The sequence below is a fragment of the Bactrocera dorsalis genome, chromosome 2 (assembly GCF_023373825.1).
Source record: "Bactrocera dorsalis isolate Fly_Bdor chromosome 2, ASM2337382v1, whole genome shotgun sequence".
In the NCBI taxonomy this organism is placed as follows: domain Eukaryota; kingdom Metazoa; phylum Arthropoda; class Insecta; order Diptera; family Tephritidae; genus Bactrocera; species Bactrocera dorsalis.
In genome coordinates, this window is record NC_064304.1 from 94393688 (window position 1) to 94417087 (window position 23400).

A 23400-nucleotide genomic window follows, 5' to 3' on the forward strand; every position below is an offset into this window, starting at 1 on the left:
ATTCCAGCATTTTTTAGAAAATAAAATTTTGTTAATTAAAATTAATGATTAAATGATTAAAACTATTTTTAAGAATTTTTCATAAATTCGAAAAATATTTTTTTTTCTATAACCAATGTTCCAAATCATGCATTAAAAAATAAAGGAATTAGTATTTAAATTAAATATTTTTCTAGCTCTGAAAGTCTTAATTTAGCTCTGAAAATGCCCTTTTTTTCTCACCGCTAATACCGGATAATAATACAAAAAATAAAAAATAAAACAAAAACTTACAAAATATTTTTTTCAAATTTACATTTTTATAATAAAAATAATACAATTAATATTTAAATTAAATTTTTTTGGAGCCCTGAAAATCTTAATGTCCTTTTTATCTTATCCCAAATACCGGATAAAAAAAATTATAACAAAAACTAAAATTAATGAAATTAATATTTCAATTAATTTTTTTAGGCCTGAGAAGTTTTATGTATTTTTTTCTTATCCCTAATACCGGATGAATATAAAAAAAATTATAACAAAAACTAAAAAAAAATGTTTGCAAGTTTACATTTTTATAATAAAAATATTGGAATTAATATTTAAATTGCATTTTTTTAGCCTTGAAAATCTTAATGTCCTTTTTATCTTATCCTAAATACCGGTTTGAAAAATAAAAAAATTCTATAATTAAAAATTATAAAAAAAAATTGTTTTCAAATTTAACGTTTTTCGCTCTCGTCCACCATTTTGAACTAGAACTCACACAGAGGCATTTTCATCAAATCGCTAGAGAGGTCGGTAAGCTTACATACTCAATCTATATCTTATCAATTTTTAATTCTGATTTTTTTATTCTAAACATTTTTTAATTAAAAAATTTGCAACCCTGTCCATAAAGGAAAGCTCGAGCTGCCTTTTGAAACTCGAGTAACCGAAAAGTACAAATGAATTTAATTTAGAAGGAAACGGTGGAGTGAATCTCTGTTTACCATCTCTTTGCGTGACCTCTTACTTTCAACGTAGTAAAAATGAATATGTGAATTCACTTAAGAGCCACTCTATGTAAATGTAGGTATGTATTTTAAAACGAAAAAAAATATATGCGAATAAATAAATTGCGGTTCCGTTTGAAAATATACGTACAAAAAGAGCTAATCTAAATTTTCCTTATGTTTTTTGTTTTCAAATTTTATTTCCTACAGGGTTTTTTCGCCGTATAACCATCTGACTAAAAGCTGACAAACACGCCGGCAACACAGGCAATCTTTATTCAATAATAAAAGCAAATAATAAAATTACAACAAATGCATGGTAGCCTATTTATATTATATTTTATCCGTAGGAGATGTGCGGGCGGCATCAATTGAATTGATACGTATCCATGCAGGTGCAGTTGGGAAGGGTGCAGCGTGGCGCCAAATTCGATAGATGGCCCATTGTGACGGGAAAAGAGAGCGGTACAAACCATTTGGGGTAGGCGCAGATGGCCGGTGAGCCGGTGGATACGGGGGAGCCACTAACACTACTCACAGTTAAGCCCGCTTTGTGCGAATACTGAAATGGATGGCGAAATTTTAACAAAAAATGAGAAAAAATCGCAAAAAGCGCTGCTAGTGCTTACCAACTCCGCTGTGACCGGTTTGAAGGCGCTCCGTATGGGCGTAGCTTTTATTGCTGTTGTTGCGTTAATTGTTGTGCTAGCAGTGGCAGTAGTTGTTGCATCGGTTAATGTGTTACTAATTGCAGGTGTTACGCTCTCAATTGCGCGCACCAAATCCAAGTCACAACGCTTCAATATCAACTCTAGTACGGAACGTTTCCGATGCGGAAAAAGTTGCGCCAACATATCGATAGCGCTTTGTGAGACCACCACTGGAGAGGGTGGGGTGGGTGTTGAGCCCAACGAAGTAGCTGAAAATTAATAAAATTACTTTACTTCTGAACGATCCTCCTTATTTTGAGGTTATGATTTTTGCAAACAACTTGAAATATTTGTACGTATTCAGCGAATGGATGCAGATCATCAGCGCAATTTTCAAGTCGGTTGGCGAAATTTCTTGAGAACTACTCAAACGATCTTCATGAAGTTTTACACAGGTCTTTGAGCTACAATTTTTAAAGACTTGAAAGAAGGATTTTTTTTGATTACAAGTATTTAAAGAAAATGTTGCGAAATTTCTACAGAAATTTAAATTTTATTTGTAAAAATGTCTGCCAAAAATCCAATTTTCAGGTTTTTCTGGCCGAGTTTAAAATATTTTTTTTCCAGAAATTTCAGAATTTCTTTGTTAATAATTTATGTTTGTAACAATAAAAAATTCTAAAAAAATATTTAATCTTTTATGCATATGTACGTAACCAATTAAAAGAAGCACCGCTTCCAAAAATGCAAATTGCCTGACGATCTGAGTCGATTTAGCCATATCCGACTGTCTGTCTGTAAATACACAAAGTTCAGTTTACTTTTTGAGATAACAAAGTGATGTTTTGCACTCGTTCTTTTCTCCTCAAGAAGCTGCTCATTTGTACCTATATCGGACCACTATAGCATATAGCAGCCATACAAACTGAACGATCGGAATAAAGTGCTTGTATGGAATAATTGTTTATTTGTGAAGATTATTCAATGTAGCTTTGGTAGAAATTTTTTATTGTCCCAATTGCTACCACATCTAATAACTATTTTGTTTTGGTTCATGACCTCACAGTAGTTCGTAAGAATTATAATTGGCACCGATAACATTAGTTTAACTTTGCAAAGACCTTGTTTCCTTTTACTATATTATATTATTAAAACATATACATATATTTATGCACTCACTTGTTGCCTCGTGACTCAAACTGCCGCCACAACTGGACGTGCTGAGGTCCTCAGCCATCTGTTGTATTTGCAGTGATTTCATTTGACGCTGTGTGGGCACTTGTCTGTCCATTGCGTCGCCCACCTCCGCGCAATCATTTAAGACGCTCGTGGACAGACCAAAGATTTGTCCCTCCGGCAACGCATCCATTTGTTTGCCCGTCTTGGTGGCCATCAGGCGCAGTGCAATAGCATTCTCCACCGCCTGTTGACGCTTCAGGGCAACCTGCAAATGTATAAAAATCACAAACTTTCACGGATATAAACAAATGGCTTAGTGAATAAAAATGGTGTGTAAACATAGTCGCAAATCACTTATGCACACACTCGCATACAAATATATGTACAAAGATACAAGTATATACATATGTATGTATACATGTAGTAGACAGTGTTGGCTCACATTTTATTCGGTGTAAAGTGAAATTAATATGCGACACAGCCGACACATTTCACCATACCCGCTCTCCCTTCGCCTAGTGGACTTGTTTAAGTTTTGCTCTCATATCTATTTACTTTATTCTATTAGCTGTTGTGCATTTTGATTGACTTTGGCGTCTCGCATTTCATTTATTTTCACATTCTGGTTATATACTGCAAATGACCCATACACCCATACCGATTTAACTGCATTAATTTCAATGCATACAAACATACGCTGTATATTTATACTATATATGTATGTATAAAAACATACGAGTATTTGTTGCCTTTTGGCAAATAAATGGAATGGAAAGTAGGAGTTAAGAAATCTCGACGCTGTTGCCTTGTGGGAATACAAAGTCAACATTGTATACTATATGTACATCAACGGCTCGAGACGACGCAGCTCATGGCCTACGGCCCACAGCTTTGTAACTTGAGTAGCCCTCGGCCGATTGATTACTAAACACGAAGTTTGTGAGAGTAGTGAGTAGCTGCGAACACTTGGGCAAACATGGAAATGGATATGTAGCTTTATAGATTTGCTAGCAGACAACTTTGTTCTAATCTTAATATAAAATAATGCTGCCACATTGTTTAAATTGAAGCATAATTACTGTTACAAATAGCGGAAGAGGCCTTTGGTCGGCTTATGACAGTTTGGCAAGAATTTCTTACCATCAGATTTATGCTTGTTTACTACAAGCTGAGTTCAGAGTTTTCACTTTATGACTGTTAAAGTAACCGTTAATAATTTATTATTTATTATACTAAAGTTTTAAGGCTTTCTAAAAAAGAGTTGCTGAACTTAACCGATGAAAATGGAATGAGTTTACGAGATGTGTAAGGGGAAAGTTCAAAGAATTGAACTCACTGTCGAATTTATCTTAATTACATACTTTATAAAATTTTTCACAAAGACAATTTTGGCACTCGTGAGTTATATCTACTTGCAAGTCTGAAAATATACGTACATAAGTATATATTTTGTGAAGGTCTTTGGAAGAGATATATTTTTTAATAAATCAATAAATATTATGAATTATCACTAAATTTTTTGTACTACTTTCATAATCGGAGATTCTTTTTTAAAATTGACCCCGTTACCGATCTCCAGGAGGATCTACAAAACAGGGGTCTAAAAGGTAAGACAGACTTCGCTGCTTCAAATTATCTCAAATGCAAAAAACAAAAAACATTATTATTACTACAGATGAATATATTTGTAAAGAACGATCAAAGAAATATTCAAAATTTTGAGTTTTGACAAAATAACGGCTTCTAAAAAGTAGATTTTTTGTAAAAAAAAATTTACACTTCAAACCAGGTTGCAAATAAAAACCTTCTTTGGGAGTATTTTCCGTCAGTTGAAGTTCCACGACATCGCTAAATCTCGAAATATGTATATTTATACTTCTTCTTTAATAGCGTAGACACCGCTTACGCTTATATTTTTACACAAAGTAGCAAACGCTAGTCTATAAGAAGGCGTACCATCGCAAAACATCTTTTAAGCCACATTGTATGTTTACAAATTTCTCCTCAAAATAAACATTTTGCACGTAACGTAATTATGTAAATCATATCACCTGTGCCGCCATAATACGCTGCCGTTCGAAAATTAGCACGCACTTTGCACATTTACAATTTTTGTAGGTGCATAGCTTCTTGTGACCACGCAACTCGGAGATGATGCCATGATTACGGCAACGCGCACATTTTGGCACCCGATTAGCGCCTTTCGACGGCGCCGGCATTGTATTCACTTTAAAGGATTTATTTAAAATACCGCTACGCGTTTTCTTTGAGCCCACATTTCTATCGACATTGGCACTGTCCATTTTAGCCGAAATCGCACTTCCGGTTTAAGTAAAAGCCGTCTATTATGCAAAGACTTTCCAAATGAAACTAATCCAGTCGTTTAATTTATATCCGTTGCTAAATATCCTAATGAATTCATCGGCATTTGATTGGCAATTTTTGTGCCGCCTTGTTGCCAATGATGTACTGTTATTTTACTTTGCGCAAAAGTAAGCTGTATGCGTACATGGATATCTTTTATTATATCAAATATAAGTGCGTACATAGCAACAGTCCTTTGCAACGCCTTGAAGGATACATCGTTGTGATTTTGCTACATATGCTCTTACTGCAAATATCCTTTTTGCCATGGCATTTGTTTTAATTTGTTGCTTTCTGTATGCTTCTTCCTCCATTCGAAAATATTTGGACACACCCCTGTGTTGTGATTGGTCAGTAGGTTAGGCGTCACCCAGCGATAATCTAAGCGGTTAATCTCTGCGGTATTATTTGTATAGCTCTGTGCAAAATAAAAGCAACAACTTTACACACAGTCAATCATTGTAGGCACAATAATCCTAATAACAGTTTTAAAAATTATAATTATAATAAAAAATAAATAAAATAAAATGAAAATATACAATTATTGTAATACGTCAAATGTCAAAGTCACAAAATTACAGTAATTAAAGTTTATAGTATAATAATATGGACACAAAATTTTGCCTTGCATTTTATACTGCCCTGATGGAAATAAACAATAATAACTACATAACATAAATTTAATTTCTTTATTTTTATAACTTTTTGTATTTGTATCATTCTGTACACAACTTAATTGTAAACAGTTGTGTCGATGTGCGCAAATAAATTAATGTTTTAATCGATATTTATGAATCAGCTAAATAGGGTTGATCGAAATAGCAAGTGAGTCAGATTGTCGAAAGTAACCGGTTAATTTTTCAACCGAAGCCGAAATGTATCCATTGCGTTGTTTTTGTTTTGTCCAATTAGAAATCTTTTCCCAACCAAGTAGCTTTGTTTAGTAAGCTCTATGTATAATGCGCCGTGTATGGATGACAAGCCAAACAAAAATAAAACACAGTAATGCCAACGCTTATTTATAATAATAATCAAAACAGAAGCTATACTAAATTATGATTTTTAAGAGTTTTTAATGTTAACAAACTTAATAAAAAGAAGAAAATAAGAAAGCTTTAAGAAGTGACAGATATATAAATGAGGAGAATGTTAATGTTAGTAGAAAATTTAATATTTTCATCCCTGTCGCGAGAGGTAGGCAACACCAGCGTGGCGGCCATTCGAGAAGTTTGGCCGACGACAATGCCGAACCTGCAAATGGTTTTCAGTCGGAATTTCATCATCGATAAGTCTGCGTGGAAAATGGAGCGGTAATAGCTAAAGGAATAACAACAGCGAAAAACGCAAAGAAAACGGCCTTTTGTCCGCTATTTCAGCGAATTTTTTTGTTAAAAGCAAAAATTTACCAAACGACGACTTCTACCACTGCAACTACATCCACTCACTACCACCAAAATCACTATCAAAAATAATAAATACATCCAAGCAGCAGCAGCAACGTTGACGTGAGCAGAATTTTGTGATGAAAAAAGTTAATGGTCAAACAGAATTAACTGCCACAGCGTATACAGCTAAAGCACCAGCAGCAAAAACAACCGAAAAAATCTTTCCCAAATTAATCATATTGAACGCAATAGAACATCAGGAGCTAGAAATTTTGCAATTTATTCAACATCACCAACAAGCAGCAGAGAAAAATCAAATTGGCGTAGTAGGGGCGTCAGCTGTAGCAGCACTTGAAACGCAGTCGGACGAAACATTTGTTGAGTCGACCGCGGCAGAGCTAGCAGCGGCAGCGAACGCAACAGCAGTGAAAATTTTCCATATTGAAAATTTAAATTTGCAAGAATCACCAAATTCTTCGCTTAATTCAATTGAGATTAATGCGGAATCTTTTTTATGCTACGTTATTTGACTGTTAGTAGAACATTGAGAAAAAGCAGAAATTAGCTTCTCCGAACACCACCAGTTTTAGCACCAGAAAAAACAATAGCAACACGATTCTTGCTAGCAGTAAAATCCATCACTTATTCAGCTTTAATAGAAGCGATCGTAATTTCACCTGAAATTGAGTACCAATCTATAATTGAGAGACGCAGGACGTATTCGCTATAAACTACAATTTAAGGACACGGTAGTTAAAAGTGGAAAAGTACCTTAAGCAAATAGTTTGGGAAATTTTAAAAGAAGCGTAAATTTCCTGTACGGATTTAAAACATTTTGGCAAATCATTATTTGCTGGTGGAAACCAGCACAACCAGGAGCAATTACTTTGATGACTCCATCCACCATTTTGAACGAACAACAACGCTTTAGTAGCATTCACAGCTGCAGCACAGCTAAAAGTCAACGAACACCCGAACCTCTCGGCAAACGAAAAAGTTGAAGAGGAAGCAGAAGTAGCTGCAGAAGATCGACTGACATTCGGCGTATAATAATTGGAAAAGTGAAGAAAATTGAGGAAAGGAAGGAGGTGAAACAAAAAAATAAGCGAAATAAACAAAAAATAAAACGTTTAATATTACAAACGTAAGCCAACAACATATAGGAACGACACATTCAGGCCAGACGGAAACTGGTGTTGCAGCCAACAAGTCGAAGCGAGCCGAAGTGATAGATAAAAATCCACAGACTGTGGTATAGGCCGCGAACAACTAGGCAAGCAACTGTGTGTAGATTAAGCATCAAGGAAAGAATAGTTCAGTTGTGTGTTCTTTGAACTTGTTCGGGCTTGTTGTTTTGGAATTTTGTTTCGGAAGCAACTTGAATATATACGTGTAAATGAGTTGCTTAATGTCAGTATTCCAACAAGAAAAGTTCCGGCAAAAATAAAAATAACAATTTCTCGAAAACTTTCAAACTGAAATTATAAAACTTTTGCAATATCAAACAATTAAAGAAAAAGTCAGTACGAGAGAAGTGATTTGTGCTAATATAATATACGTGCCTGAGTTTTTTTTTTTAAGCGATTGATTGCCACTTCAACAAATTCCATTTTGAAATTCTACGCTGATAGAAAACTACCTTCAATAATTATTTTTCACCATATCCCGGACAAATATTATATCGCCAACTTACTACCGCAAACAATATAAAATCACGTAAACACCGAAAACCGCAAACGAACAAATTGAAGAGAGAAAATGGTGGAACGCATATTAGAGGAAGAGGAGTGCAACAGCTGCACACCGTCTGCATCTACTGTTGCCAGTGGTTCCAATGCAAAAACGGACAACAATGGCAAAGCTACTAATTCTGCTGGCAGCGGCAGCGATAGTGGTGTAGGCGGAGGTGGCACTTTCTCTACGGACACCGATAACAGCAGTCAATCAGGTGAGTTCAATAAACCACATACATATTAATGTATGGTTTCTAGTTCGGTCTCAGCTTTTAGAACATTATGTATTATACCGCTATATAAGAGTATTGTCAGAAAATTCCAGCAGATATGACACCATAATTGCTAGAAAAAAATCAACTAATTGGCTGAGTAGGTGGAAAAGTCGAGTAGGCGAAGAAACTTGTCGCCTCGTTACGTTGGTCTGTTCTCCAATTAGTAAATTTTATGCCGTGAAAAGTGTGTTGTCTCCCCACAATTACAGTTCCGGCTTTTTCTAATTTTTTCCTGCGTTTTTGATTTTTGTACCTACATAGCTTACTTGATAATTCGACGAGAGAAACAGCTTATTTCAACATGTTTTGCTAAAAGTAGAATATTTTACTGAATAGCACAGAAATTGCAAACTGATGAAATATTGCTGATGAATAAATTTGCATAAGACAGTAGACGTAAAGGCGCAATTATAGAAATGACTCAGCGTTGTTGTCTTTTCACATATTTAAAACCACAACGAATTCGAATGCGCACTACATACACATATACATACATATGTATGTACATTTGCAAATAGAATTAAAATTTATTAAATTCGCTTTGGCATTGCATCATACATACCCGCTTATCTCCCACTTTATTTTGCAATCTCTTCTCGCCATATTAAAGCTACCGCAATTCGACGCTTGTTTATAAAATTTTTGCAACAAATCAATAAAGCTATACATAGTATATTCCTACTTACTATTGATATGTATGTTGGTGCTGCATTTCTGGTGCATTGGAACGCAATATACTAACACGTAGCGAAATGCGAACACTAAATAAAAATGCATGTATGTATACCGAACATGCATAGATAGCAAATAAAAGGAACCTCATATTCAGCGGCACCTGCCTGCTGCCGCAGTTGGCTTTGCAGTTTTTCTGTAACGCCGCAGCTGCGGCTGTAGTAGCAGAACTTGCTATTCGCTGTATGTATCGTGCAGCTTGAGTGCTCAAGTAGCGGCTGGCTAACCTTGATGACGTTTATTGCACTCGTATGCATTTTTGTTGCAGTCGAAATAGAACACAAACAAATGCCTGTAACCACATAAGCGAATAAAAAGAGAAAGAAAAACTAAACGTTGTACGTTCATTGTCGGCTAAGCTTTGGTGACTAGCTGGTTTTGAACAAAATATGTATATATGTATGTACATAAGTATATATGTACGCACTATGTCGTATGTACCTAGTTAAAAATTTATTACTATTAATATAATGTTACCTGTTATTGAGTGCAATTCGCTTTGTATTTTTTGTTTATTGTACGTGTGGGGGCTGACGTTTAAAATTCGTTTAAACGGCATAAATAAAAAGATACGTTAAGTGAGTAAATAATACATTTTTCATGACAGCTACCACTTTAGATTAAAAAGTGCACTGCTAGCAGAGACGATGAAAAATGCTTGCAAATTGGACAACCGAAGTACAAACAGGTAGAGTTACAACATACAAACATAAAACACCATATATTTTTTACCCACTCTCGTGACTCGCCATTTAGCGGGCAATAAGTGGCCGACTACACGAGAATGTTTACAGTTGATTGATGACAAGTGATGCTTAAATTATTTGTTTTGTTTGTTAAAATGGCGACTTTTGTCATTTTTATTGGAATATTGCCTTTGCAATTAAGTGTTTATTAACCGACTGTCTGCGCAAGCATATACAACAAACGCGAAATTATAAACACATTTACATGTATTGATATCAATGCCTACATACGCTGAAGTACATGCAAATGCATGCAAGCAAAAAAAAAACGCGGAGGTGTTTAATGACAAGGCAACAAGGTAAATTGTTGCGTATTTTACGTAAAGCAGGCGGAAATATGACGTAAAGGCATTTATAAACATTAGTATGTACATACATATGTACATATGTATCATATTACTTGAGTTATACATTTATTGAACAAATTCGAAGAATGTAACTGTACATTATAATATAATATTATTTGGAAATACTTTCACATATGAAAGATTAATCATTGGGTTCAAAATTTTGAGTGTTTTTATTATATCTTATTGTTTTTATTCTATGTAGGAGAAAAATTTAGAAATTATTAATAAATTATTTCATGAAGATTAAGTTTTTTAAGACATTTTTTTCCACTATCTGTGTACCTCCTAACTATTTGGTTAGTTGCAGAGTCTGTATATATTGACAATATAGTACATAATCGCTATTCGCTGTCCAAAGCTGGCGAAAAAGTGACCAGCAAACGCATAAAGCAATAAAAGTGCAAACAAAAATAAAACAATAAAAACAAACGCACACACATAAACCTGTTCTCCCACTCTGGTTTTCATACATTTCCCTTGGTTTTTATGTTTAACCGCATGCTCACCCCTGCCATCACTCAAGTTTGAACCAAACACTCCACGTTGTATGTGTGCGCCTAAAGTCACGACTTCGATGGAGGCGTTAACACTGTCATAGCTGCTATTGCACTCGTTTGCACTTTTACTAAACCAAAGTTGGCTTCCACAGTGCTACAAAAATATGCATATACGTATGGATATGCGTATGTGTATTTTCATGTTTTGTCATTTTCTTCCTTTCTTCGTTTGCAAACAAACAAACATTGTTACGCATTTTGTTTGCTTTTCACATACCTTTATACGCCTTTGTTATTGTTTCGAATGTTGTTTTTTTTAATTTTGTCAAATTTCTTCGTACACTCAATTGCTTGCTCATTTCACACGGCCAATTATCAGTGGCCACGTTGTGCTTGCGCTACATATGTTTTATTGACTTTCTTATGTCGCTTTTTGTTTTTCATATTTCGTTTTGATATTCTTCTTCGTTTGCCTACGTGATATTTAGCTCTGTTAGGTTTCATACTTCTGTGAAGTCGCAAAGTTTTGGCGTCGTTGCTGCTGGGGTTCAGTCGCAGCGCTGTTGCGCCGTCTTGAGGTTCCTTACAAGAGTACGTGACTGCATGCCGGTTTTTGTACAAACTAAGCAACACGCATAAGGTTTGTGCAAACACTGGTTTGAACTCTGTATTACATCGAACATTATGAAATAGGGAAACTTATGTTTCAAAACTATTTTGGCATTATATTTATTCACAATATATTTGTAAGTAAGTCGAAAGTAGGTTTTAATTCAAGTATTAAATAAATAACGCATATTTTTCGTCAATGTTACCAGACATAAATAATTACAATTAAAAGTCGAATGAAGTGCAATATATTTGTTATGTGCTATATCATTCATTTGGGTATCATTTTTTTAGTAAAAGTAAAATTCTTCTAGTTTGAATAATTTGGTCGAACACTCCATCCTATTTCTTCTACCCAAGGAATTCTGTTCTTTTCGAAATACGTTTTCATAAACGCATTATGCTACTGTTACTAAAGAAATAAAATAAAATATGGATGTATAAAAAAATAGTATAAAAAAAATAGTATAAAAAAAAATAGTATAAAAAAAAATAGTTAAAAAAATGTAAATTTGTAATCGTGGTAGATAAAAAATTACTTAAAAAAAGTTCGATTACTGCCTGCCTTCCGCAGTGAACTTTGACAACTGCTTTTCTAATTTCACCATCTCTTAGAACATGCAGAGACTCTTTTAGAGTCTCTTTACGTATAAATTTCTCTTTTCAATATGAAACTCTTTCATTTTGCACGCAGTCTGTCCTTCGATTGCCGGTGCTTTTGCGAAAATTTAAAATTTTTTGCTGCGCCGCCATGTGACAGCGATTTTCTCTTACGTTCGCTTGCGTATTTGCTGTTTGACTTATGTACTTACATACTAACTTACGATTTTTGTAGCAACGACGCAATTATAAATGGTGATAAAATCGCACAAATATACAAGCATAAATATATATTTCGGCATATTTATACATTTACATGCGCGTTGCCACATATTTGAAAATAAAAGCAAAATAAAATACGCGTTTGAAACATGGACATGGAACCGGTCTATTCTTCTCATGTGTTTTTGTAATTAAATTCTTTTGAAATCCTACATATTACATACATACATACATACGTATATGTACATCTATATTTCTGTATAGTACGGTATGTCGTGTCGCATGTTTCGAGTGGGCAGTTTAAAGACCAGCCACACCACCCAATTTCTTGAAACTAGTTCTGTGATTTTTATGGCCCAGCTGTTGTGCCACCTCCTCGCAATTTTCCATATTTGGTGCTGTTGTCTTGTGGCAAATTCTTGGCTGTCAAGTTTTGACAGCAGCTAGCAAACGTCCATTATTAGCCGGAATTGGTTGCTGCGGCTACTCCAAAATGCATTCCATTGCGACAATGCAGCTTTTTCTGATCGGTTGTGTACATATGTAGGTATATACATACATATGTACATATATTCGTACATATGCATTGTTGAAGAATCCAGTATGGTTGAATCTACTTTTAGCTTCACAGACTTTGTTATAGATATGATATTATATTACATTTGGGCTGTTACTTTGAAGGCCTTAAAGTTATAAAGGTAACAGCAACCCTTAAATGCGTCTTTTTTTGATATGTTTGTTTCTATTTTAAAGTGCTATCTGAAATATTATATGTATACTTTCTTGTCTTGAACTCTGCCACAAACAATAATGGCAATATTTTGTGTTTTCGAAAGATTAGATTATAGCATTGAAAGCGTCAAAACAAAAATACACTCGTAGACTGTGTATAAAAAGTTTGAAGGTCATCTAAACATAGATGTTCATACCAAGTACAAATATAGTTTTCACAATCTTATTTTAATTAATTAATTATTAGTTTTAACGGGTGAGTGTATTTATATTACACTTTTGGAAATTGGTATTAAGTTATAATACATAAATTTTATAAATTACAAAAGCCCTCCAAGAGTCGTCAATATGTTGCTAATTTACTCATTTGTGATGTGTTTTGCGTTTAAGAAGGGCATTATAGGGTGGTGTGGTGAGTATAATCTCCCGTTAATTGCATTTATCCAGTATTATCCAGTATAATTATTAACAATTATTGGTAAATAACAACTATATAGTATAACATATTTCCAAGGGAAATAATAAAAATTTTCTTTAACTATGGCAACCATCAAAGCGACAACCATGTGGTTTTGTGCTCGTAAGTCGAATACGCAACAAAAACACAGTAAATAGCAATAAATAAATTAACAAAAATAAACACGAATAATCCCACCAATACTTGCAAACGTACGAGCATAACACATATGATAAACGAAGAGAGAGACTGATTTGGCTTTGCCAACCACATTAGGCACTATTCCACCTCGTCTCTCGCCGCCGACAAACTTGCAATCGTTAGTCAGATGTTTCCGCGTGTTAAAGCGGAAGCAAGGACGGGTTGTCTAATAATTTATTAGTTGAAGTGATTATTCGACATTTATGTTGACTGTGTGCGTGGGTGGATGAATGGATATGTTGAGCAAACCATACGGGTGTGAGCATTCGTCCCGAAGAGAAATAGCACGTAACCGACGTGTGCCACTGCTTGCTTGCTCCGGCTTTTGGTTATTTATAAACTATATTCTTACTCTCCACTATCATCCAGATAATTTTTTATGTACAGATATTTATATGTACCTATATACATATGTACATAAATATTCATGTATGCTTGTACCACATACAATGTATGTGTGTTTGGAGAGCTAAATACAAATTGGCCAGCGAGCAACACAGCTTTCATTCCACTTTTCTACAACGATTGGAATAGACGTGCCATGCATGTCTCCTCAACTTATACCAGATATCTGTAATAGTCAACCGGCATACCGCACACGGCACCGGCTTCCAGCGATTTTCTCCTTGACTTTAGGCTGACAATCACCAAAACAATAATAATATCAGCCATCAAATCGGAAGAGCACCTGGTTGGTACGAAGGAGAAATATACGAAGCAGATGAGAGGCGATTGGGAGCATTGCCGGCTGCGAGTTGTCACTGGTCTTCGTCGAAACCGTATGAAACGATTTTCTATTCGGTGGCGCAGTTAGTAGTAAATGGTTAGGCTAAACGGAAAAACGGCAAAACAACGGGCGCTAAGTGCTTGCGCGTTTGCATTGTTTGTGGGATTTTGATTTGGTTTTAATTCAGTTCGGTTTGGCCCGGTCCGGTGCGGCGTGAAGTATTGTGTACATTTCTTTTCGCATCCATCTTTCAGTGAAGCTGCTTGCCATGCTTTTTTGCGGTGGCTGTGAAAATCCAATTCAACTGCGTATTTAGTATTTTTTTTGTATGTAACAAAATTATCTGAACATAAAAACATTTTAATTTAAAATGATATTTGTTTAAGAAAAAGTTTCTATTTCTTAACATGAATGTTGTGTCGACGAAATTTAACCATATTGGTAATTGACTGTAAAAAATTGTATAGAAAATTAAGTAGCTAATAAACAATATTAGCTAAAATTCAGCAATATTATAATATCCTTTATAAGAATATTTTGTGCCGGCCGCTAAATTAAATAACAAATAAGGACCTCTACGATTAATAAGTTACAAAAGGATCTCTGATAAAACAAAAATTAAAATTGAACAACTTCAACACGGTATTTAAAGAAAGTAACAGTACTATCGTAAGGTGATAAAAAGTGTCAACAATAAACAACAATAAAAATGACAGGTAAATATTTCCATTTTTTAAATATTTGTTTCCAATTTTAATTATTGTATTCCTTTTTTCTAACTTCATTATTTACTTTCTTATCTTATCTTAAAACTTATATACTAAAATACGTAACAGTTATGAAAAATAGTTACGATTTAAAATCTAAAGTACTGTTTTATATAATTAAAGGCCATAAATTAAGGGAAAGTGTAAACGAAAAGTGTAAATAAAAAATGGGAAGATGTATTAGCGGTAAAAACAACTGGTAAAATAATAGTGGTAATATTCTATATGCGTACATACATACATACATACATATGTATGTGTATTGAATATATAAAACTTATATAGGAATAAAAAAATATTGTGTTTACAGTATTTTGAACACAACGGTATGACTCAAGGCATTATAAGTGCAGCCTGAGGTTAGCTACTTTCGTCGGTAAAGTTCCGCGATAAAATTATGAACTGTTCTAACAAATTAAGGATGGCACAATTGTTTGCAAAAGATATTTTGATATTCAATGTTAGTGGGTTTAAAATAAAGTTTATGGTAGATGTATTTAAACCACAACATTCATGTATTTGTTCCATAAGACTTAAAAGTCGAAAACAATTAGTTTCTAAGCAAGTTTTATTGCTTATGAATCTATAAAAAAACATAATGTGCTTAAATAAATAATAATTGTTTTTTTTTTTTTCAAAGCGTTAATATTTTTTTATAATTTTGTGATTATTTTGTATGTATTCGTTGCACCCTTATGGTAAAATATGGGGTCTTGGAATGTGGTATTTTTGAATTTTCAATCTACTTCAATAAATATTTTATCTTTTAAACGATTTATGACTGGTCACCTAATTGATAAAAATTGTTATTGATTTATTGCAACACGTAATTGTGTGTTTATTAATTTACTATTCTTTTATTTTATTTAATTTCGCAGCCGCAACACTTAGCACATAATATCACATATAGATATGTACATACATATATTCGTATTTATCCATCTATTTACAATATATCTATGTATATGCATACATACATAACTTCTATGTATTTGCTTGCTTTGTGCGTCGCAATAGTTTCTTGCCTCGCACGTTATTTTTACGCTTTTCTACTTGACGCAGTCAATCAACCAGCAAGCCCGCAAGCCATTCAACTATTTTGTAGCCGGCATAGAACTGGCTTTTACTGGGTGATATTCTAGATGCATATGCACCTAATGTATTATTTTTGCTTGTGGTTCGTTTGACAATTATTTCGTACTAGTCTATCAGATCACATAGAGTACTCCTGGTTTTTCTGAGTATTATCTGTTTTTTCTGCTGCTGGTGAATGTACATATGTATGTATGTATATAAGAATTTTATACATACAGATATTCATTTGGCACAATTTTCTTAATTTTTTTTAAATTTGCATTTGAATTGTAAGCAAAACATGTGCCATACATTTTTTTGTTGCTTTTTATTGTTTGCGTTGTCACCTTCGTTTTGTGTTTCTATTGGCCCGAAAATCTGACAGCCGGCAAGCCACGAGTCTGCCACCCACCACTAACCAATATTAATTACTACAACCAGAACTTTGGCAACAATATATTTTTTAATTGCGTGTTCTGTTTCTGTCGCTTCTTAAGCGTTAATTTTTTTGAGAAACTCGTGCATAAATTATTTGTTAATAAAAACATATTTTTTCATTAATATTACATGCTTACATACTTGTGTTGGTATATTACACATCGGTGCGTATTATTTATTTATACATACTTTATGTTCGAGTGTAGCTGTTGTCCGCTCGTGTGCGGCATTAGTGGCGTTTTCCGCTGTCAGCAGCAACACGCGCTTATTTGGAGAAGTAAATATTGTATGTGCTCAAATACGTCAGTTGCTGCTATATTTTTGACTAATAATTAATTATAAAAGATTTTCCATTTTTTTATGTCTGCTGACGTGATTTTCTTTTATCACTTACAAACATACATTTCTATATATTTATTTTCTGGGTATTTAATTATGAATACACGTGATTTTTAACAAATTTTCATGCGTGTCTTTGCGTCGCAGACCCACAATATATGTACATATGTACATACATATGTGTACGTTATCGGTCTGAAATTTTTCCCAACAAGCTGCTTATTTGTCGGAAGCGCCGATATCGGACCAATATAAATTAAAATTGCCATACATATTGATCGAACAAAATTAAAACCTGTAGAGAACCTTTATATTTGACAATATATCTTCAAGAAATTTGGCATGAATTGTGGTTGTTGTAGCGGTAGAAAACATTCCTGTAGTAGTTTCGAGTTATGGTGCCCAGTTGACAGACCTTGGCCGTATAATAATCCCGTTCCGTTCCAGTTACTTGGACCCGATTATTGTGTGAACGGCATGAATTCTGGTCTAAGGCAACGCCACAAACTCTGAACATTTTGATCAGATAGGACTACTATAGTATATAGCTTACATATGTAAATACTCGCCTATTAAAATCGCGCTTTATGTAGTTATTTGTATGCCCTTATATGCTATAAGAAATGTACCTGTATGGGGCATTACAGCATCGGTGCAGCCGAAGTTAACGTTTTTTCTTGTCTTATTTAAGTTTTGTTGCTGTTGTCGTTGTCATTTCGACGACTATGTTGTTCTCAAGCGACCACGCTAGACATGACCTTGGCTATATCTACATATATACATACATACATGCATAGGCATATTTATACATTAACATTTTTTGCTGACTTTTATTATCATTATTACTTGGTGTGGTTGTTTGTTTTGATTGTCTCTTATAATAGACTCATATCTTGAATTTTTTGTACATATTATGTTTGTTGCTGCTTTGTAGATATGTGTGCATATTAAAGCACTTAGCTTTTATTTGTCTCCGCCATTTCGGCTTGAAATACTCACAGCGCAATTGTTTTATGTGTTTCATTCCTCCCCTTGCTCTCAAGTTGACTTAAGTTCGGTATTGCAGTTTCTCATTTTAGCGCGTTTTGTCGCTTGATTTGCTCTTCCCAACCTCTCTTTTATTGTGATTTTATTTGAGCTTATGAAGACATGCACATTTGTTTCTTTCTCAATTTTAACTTTCTTGTCTGCATTTCTAATACAAATTAAATGAAATGCAGCTGATATACATATATTATATTAAAGTTGTAAGTAAGTTGTAAGTTGTATGCGAAACTTATAAAAAATGTATATTCCCAAAAATTATATTATGGTGTATGTATTTTTTTATTACCGTTTGATATTATGTTCCGGTTTCAAGCTAAGAGGAGACTTCTGGCTTTAAAATACCTGCTCTCAAGTATTATGGAAGTTAAAAGCTGATGATGAACCCATGAAATTTCAATTTTTATAAATATTGTGCATTCCTTTAAACGTCTTCTATCATTATTCTTAATTGAGATGCACTCACGGGTGCAAGTTTAAACCGTACTGAACTGGATTATTTATAGTACACCTGCATACATATATGCGTTTGTAGATTTGTAAATAAATTTATTTTTTTTTTTTTTTTTTTATTTTTTTTTATTTTTTTTTATTTATTTTTTGCACTTGTGGTTGCGCAATTAGAAATTTGAAAGCACTTCGTAATTTTGGTAATCTTACGTAATTGTATTTGTCGTTTTTGCAATTTTCGATAATCTATTTGGATTACCTTCTTTTTATATTATTCGCGAATTGTGTTTGGTTTTGTTTATTTGTTTTTAATTTTATTTTATTAAAAAGTTTTCTTTTTTATTTATTTTTTTTTAATTACATAAATATGTATAAATAAAGAATAAAGAAGTTTCCGTGATTTGAGAAATTAATGTACGGAACCTGCACCCGTATTGGCGTGACACCTTTCTATTACAGAAACTGATATTTTTTCAAGTGAAAATTATTTCTTACTAAATGGAAGGAGACTTGTTTGTTTTTTTGGAGCGACTGACGTTGTCCATTGCCGCAAACCTACGTTAAGTTTGTCTAACTTCATTTTTTTTGTATATTTTTTTGTTCTACATTTATTTTATTTACGTTTATTTAGGAAAATACGCTATTTCAAGTATAATTACTTTTGAAACACGTTTTCTTTAGTGAATATAAGTACCTAGTTAAAAAAAAACCCAAGGCTTCAACGCTGTCGTGCACTTTCTTTATCTGCAATTAATACTTTTAAAAATTTTTTAGTTCCGTGTTTCTAAAATTTGTTGACTTGTTATATTTCTAATCAGTTATTCTAGACACCATTTTTTCTTAAATTCATTTACATGACTTTGTTTATCTACACAAATTTATTCGATTACTTCCTTGTATGTGCTACGTGCAAGTCTAGTTGTTTATTTTCCTATTCTGTTAACTTCCTCTATGAGCTTCGCTACATGTTGTTTTTATTTGCCACTACATGCTATTTGAGTGCTCTTTATTTTATTTTTCAGTTCTCTTACAGCTACAGCTTACTTTTACTCTTTGCTGTCTTTTGTTCTTTTAATACCTTTTTTCTAATATTTGGCATCTTTATTTGTTTAGGTTAATATTTAAAAAAACAATATTAGTTTTTGGTGAAGTTTCAAAAAATAAATTTTAATAAATAATAATAAATATAAATATGCTTAAAAAAATATATTTATTCAAGTTTTTAAAAGTAAAAATAATTGAAGAGATAATAAATACATTATTACTAAAAAAATTATCTTGTTTACATTTTTTAATTTTTTTAAAATATTTTTTATTAATTGGTTAATAAATTTTTTTTTTATTTTTATTGTTTTAAATTTTTAAAAATATTTTTTTAATTTTTTTAATATGTTTTATTTGTATGTTTTAATAATTTTTTAAAATATTGTTACTTTTATTTTCTTTTTGTAGAAAATGTGTTAAACGATTTTTTTTTGTTTTACAAAATCTTTGGTTTATTTCTTAAATATTTTTTAATACATACACATATAATACTTGTTTGAATTTATTTATACTTTTTTACACATACATACATACATATTAAGGGTACTCAAAACATGCATTATATGATAATAATTAATATCTATCTATATTTTATACCATTGTTTTTTAATTAAAATTATATTTAAATATAAATAAATCAAATTACTAATAAATTTAGTTATTTTCTCATTTTTATAAATATTTTACTTTTCTTTTCATAACTTTTATTCTAAAAAAAATAGTATTTGCTGGCTGGCTACGCTATCTTATATTATATAGCTCTTATTTACATATGTATAATACTTGAGTATATCCATAGGTACATGCAAGGCAATTCTCACACTCCAATTTGTTTCACTTTATTTTTGTATTTTTTTTAAGACTTTCGCTTTAAATTTAAATGCAAATAGACCCAATTGTCGCTGTCGCGGCGAAATCTCTGCACAGTCTTTAAATTTTGCCTATTCTAAAATTCTATGTGTATAGTTCCCCATTTACTTTGTTTTAATGTTTGAACTTTGTCTCATTACGCAACAAAAATAATATGGAAAGTATCTAAAGCAATTGACAATTTCAAGTGAAATTAAGTTTTTCCTAAAAATATACATATTTTATGTATACAAAGTATGTACATACCTATGCAAGTAGCCATTTGATGTGTGCAGATCATCGTGTGCCCACATCGTCGTGCTCATGCCACGCGAATTGGCAACGCATGTGTTTTAATAAAATTTTGCTGTTAAATGTATCTTTTTTCGCGTATGTTATGTGTGTACGCTAGATCTATTTTCTAGCGTGAAAATGAGAAAAAACGTGCTCCCGCAAATTCTGTTCTGAAATTTACATATTTTTGCATTGAACTCACTATTGCTTGTATTGTTCTAAATGTGAGGTTAGTTTTGCTGGCAGGCTGGCTGACATGTGCGTCTAAATTTCATGCTTAATTGTTTTTTTTTTTTGTAAAAAATTCAATTAAAACATATTTTAAAATTTTTGAGCAAACGCACTTTTGAGGTTAGAATTGTTATAAACAAATCGCAACTTTATAATTTATTGTATTGATTATTTTTTTGTGCTCTAATTTTTTAACTGTTAAGTATTTCATGTGTTTGCACTTTTGTTGGTGATTAATTTTATACTTGTTTACGCTAAAATTTTATCAAATTAATCGCAAAAAACACCTTCATTAACCCATTTCCAGTAATAACGGCTGCCTTTGTGATTTTTAACAATTTTGTTGCCATATTTTCTTTCGTTTTACTCTCTTCTTGCACTCCACTTCATGCGCAATTAATTACGAAGCACTTATGTACCTTACCTAACCTCTTCAATAAAAACAAATGTTTGTCCTCCAAGTCGTCGCCCGTTGTCAAACAACATAAATACTGATTAGTGCGCCACTATAAAAATAGTGTAGAATTGATAACGCTTATCAGCTGTGCCGTTTATGACACAAGCCTCTTCATATAAACATAGATACCTGCAAAAATACATACATATGTATGTTTCATTGTACATAAGTATGTACCATATGTGCTTTGTATGTACAAACAAATTTTTTTTTGTATCTAATCATTGACTTGGGTCGTCTAACTCACTGTCTGTCGGTCTGTCTGCCAGAGTGCTTGCTAGATTGCATGTACATATATTATTGTTTTGCAATTATTGCGTCAATATTAACGTCGTTTAGCATTAAAGCAATCATTTTATTTTACTCGAGTTCAAAAAGGCTCGACTCATTAGCGTTATTTACCGATTCCTTCAATAGACGCCAAAGCACCACATCTCCTCACTGTCTGTCTAACTACGAAAGTAAATACTTTTCCACTCGCATATGTACATATGTATACGTTATAGATTATTTGCAATATTTTCAATTATAATCATTGTGCCATATGCGTCATGGAAACGTTAATATTCTGTATGTGTTTTGTTTATCGCGCGACTGTCAACCAATTGTAAATAGTCGCTTTCATATCTTCATAAATATATTTATAACTTTGATTGCTAATAAACAATACCCTATAAAGTAGGTGTGCATTTTTTATTTATTTATGTTATTTATAGTCGGTTTCCGATTAGTTACATTGAAAATATATATTTATTATACACTTTGTAATTAAGTATCTGTACATTTTATTTGAAAAAGTGGTATAAAAGAAAAATTGTAAAAAAAACTTTTATGCAAGATTTCGCAAACCCGACACACATTCAATGTGTAGATTTCCATATTTTAGGTTAGGTTTAGGTTAGAAAAATACTTTACAGCAAAGTTTTCACTACAAAAAGCACGATCATTTTTCGATAAAAGGACTTTATTTAGAAAAAATAAAAATTTTTCAAAGAACGGAACAAGTAATAGTCTTAAGGTGCTAAGCCTGGAGAATATGATGAGCGTGGTAGCACGTTCGAGCTGCAAATCATTGCTTGCATTAGTGTGGTGGAACCCTAGGACCGTTTCTATTGATCAAATCTGGCCTCTTTTTGAGTGCATCACTTAATTTGTCCAGCTGATCACAATACACATCGGAATTAAGATTGTCATTGTCGGGAAAAAGCTCAAAATAAACGATCCCTTTGAAAACCCACCAAACGGACTTTTTTTGGTGACTATCGGCCTTCGTAGTGGTTTGAGCTGGTTCATCCTTTTTAGGCCATGATTTCTTGCGCTTTAAATGCAATTAAGTGTGAAGTTGGTCTTGAAAAAAGTGAATAATTGTCATCAAACGAAGTTAGAGAATGACCCAATAATAAAAAATAGATGGCGTGGATAATTTTCGGACATAAAAATATTACTTTTACCGAAATTTCCTAACGGAAAGTTTTTGTTTTGTAAATTATTAACCCTTAAATGCATGATGATGTACAGTTGTCCACAAAAAAATAGGAGTGGCCACATGAGAAAAACGAATTGTTATTTTTCATTAAACAAAAATGTTTGTTTTTTTTTCAAAATTTTTGCACAATGTAATTTTGCTAAAATATCTATTAATATTTCCAGATTTCATTTATTTCAATTAAGCATAAGCAAAATTTTATATCGCAGTTTATATCAAGTAAACTAAAAAACTAGTTCCACAAAAAAATAGGAGTATTTTATGGAATACGTGACCCTTCTATATTTTTTAATATATAATGCTTCCAAAGTTTCACAGAATATTAAAATAATTAATTTTCCATTGAATAACCTCGATTTTTTTAACACACCATCACATCTCCGAGGCATGGAGTCTATGAGATCCTGGCAACGCTTTATTGGTATCCCTTTACAAGTCTCTTCCACTACTTGCCATAAATCTCTCGAATTGATTGGTTTCTCTTCAGCTACTTT

The 23400-nt window shown here is 32.8% G+C and overlaps 2 protein-coding genes and 1 long non-coding RNA gene across 4 annotated transcripts in view; 2 read left to right on the forward strand and 1 right to left on the reverse strand.

Moving 5' to 3' along the window:
• Positions 1 to 1203: 1203 nt before the first annotated feature.
• LOC105230979 (doublesex- and mab-3-related transcription factor A2) lies at positions 1204 to 5783 on the reverse strand. The gene is made up of 4 exons (XM_049447544.1): positions 4855 to 5783; positions 2804 to 3068; positions 1604 to 1893; positions 1204 to 1536 (listed from the first exon to the last, which is right to left on the reverse strand). Exons 1-4 carry the CDS (start codon positions 5104 to 5106, stop codon positions 1342 to 1344), a joined length of 1002 nt encoding a protein of 333 aa, XP_049303501.1. The 5' UTR covers positions 5107 to 5783; the 3' UTR covers positions 1204 to 1341.
• A 640-nt stretch (positions 5784 to 6423) lies between these two features.
• The window catches only part of LOC105230927 (probable serine/threonine-protein kinase MARK-A), a 35309-nt gene continuing 18332 nt past the window's right edge, over positions 6424 to 23400 (forward strand). Inside the window, exon 1 of one of the 2 annotated variants that reach the window (XM_011211952.4) lies at positions 6424 to 8500. In XM_011211952.4, the coding sequence (XP_011210254.2) occupies positions 8311 to 8500 (190 nt within the window). In that variant the 5' untranslated portion in view covers positions 6424 to 8310. Of the gene's footprint in view, positions 8501 to 14225; positions 15150 to 23400 lie in introns of those variants that run through there. The other variant, XM_011211953.4, reaches the window with a different exon arrangement.
• LOC125776460 (uncharacterized) lies at positions 15156 to 19623 on the forward strand. Its single transcript, XR_007421726.1, has 2 exons — positions 15156 to 16480; positions 16514 to 19623. It is a non-coding gene; the product is annotated as an uncharacterized LOC125776460 (long non-coding RNA).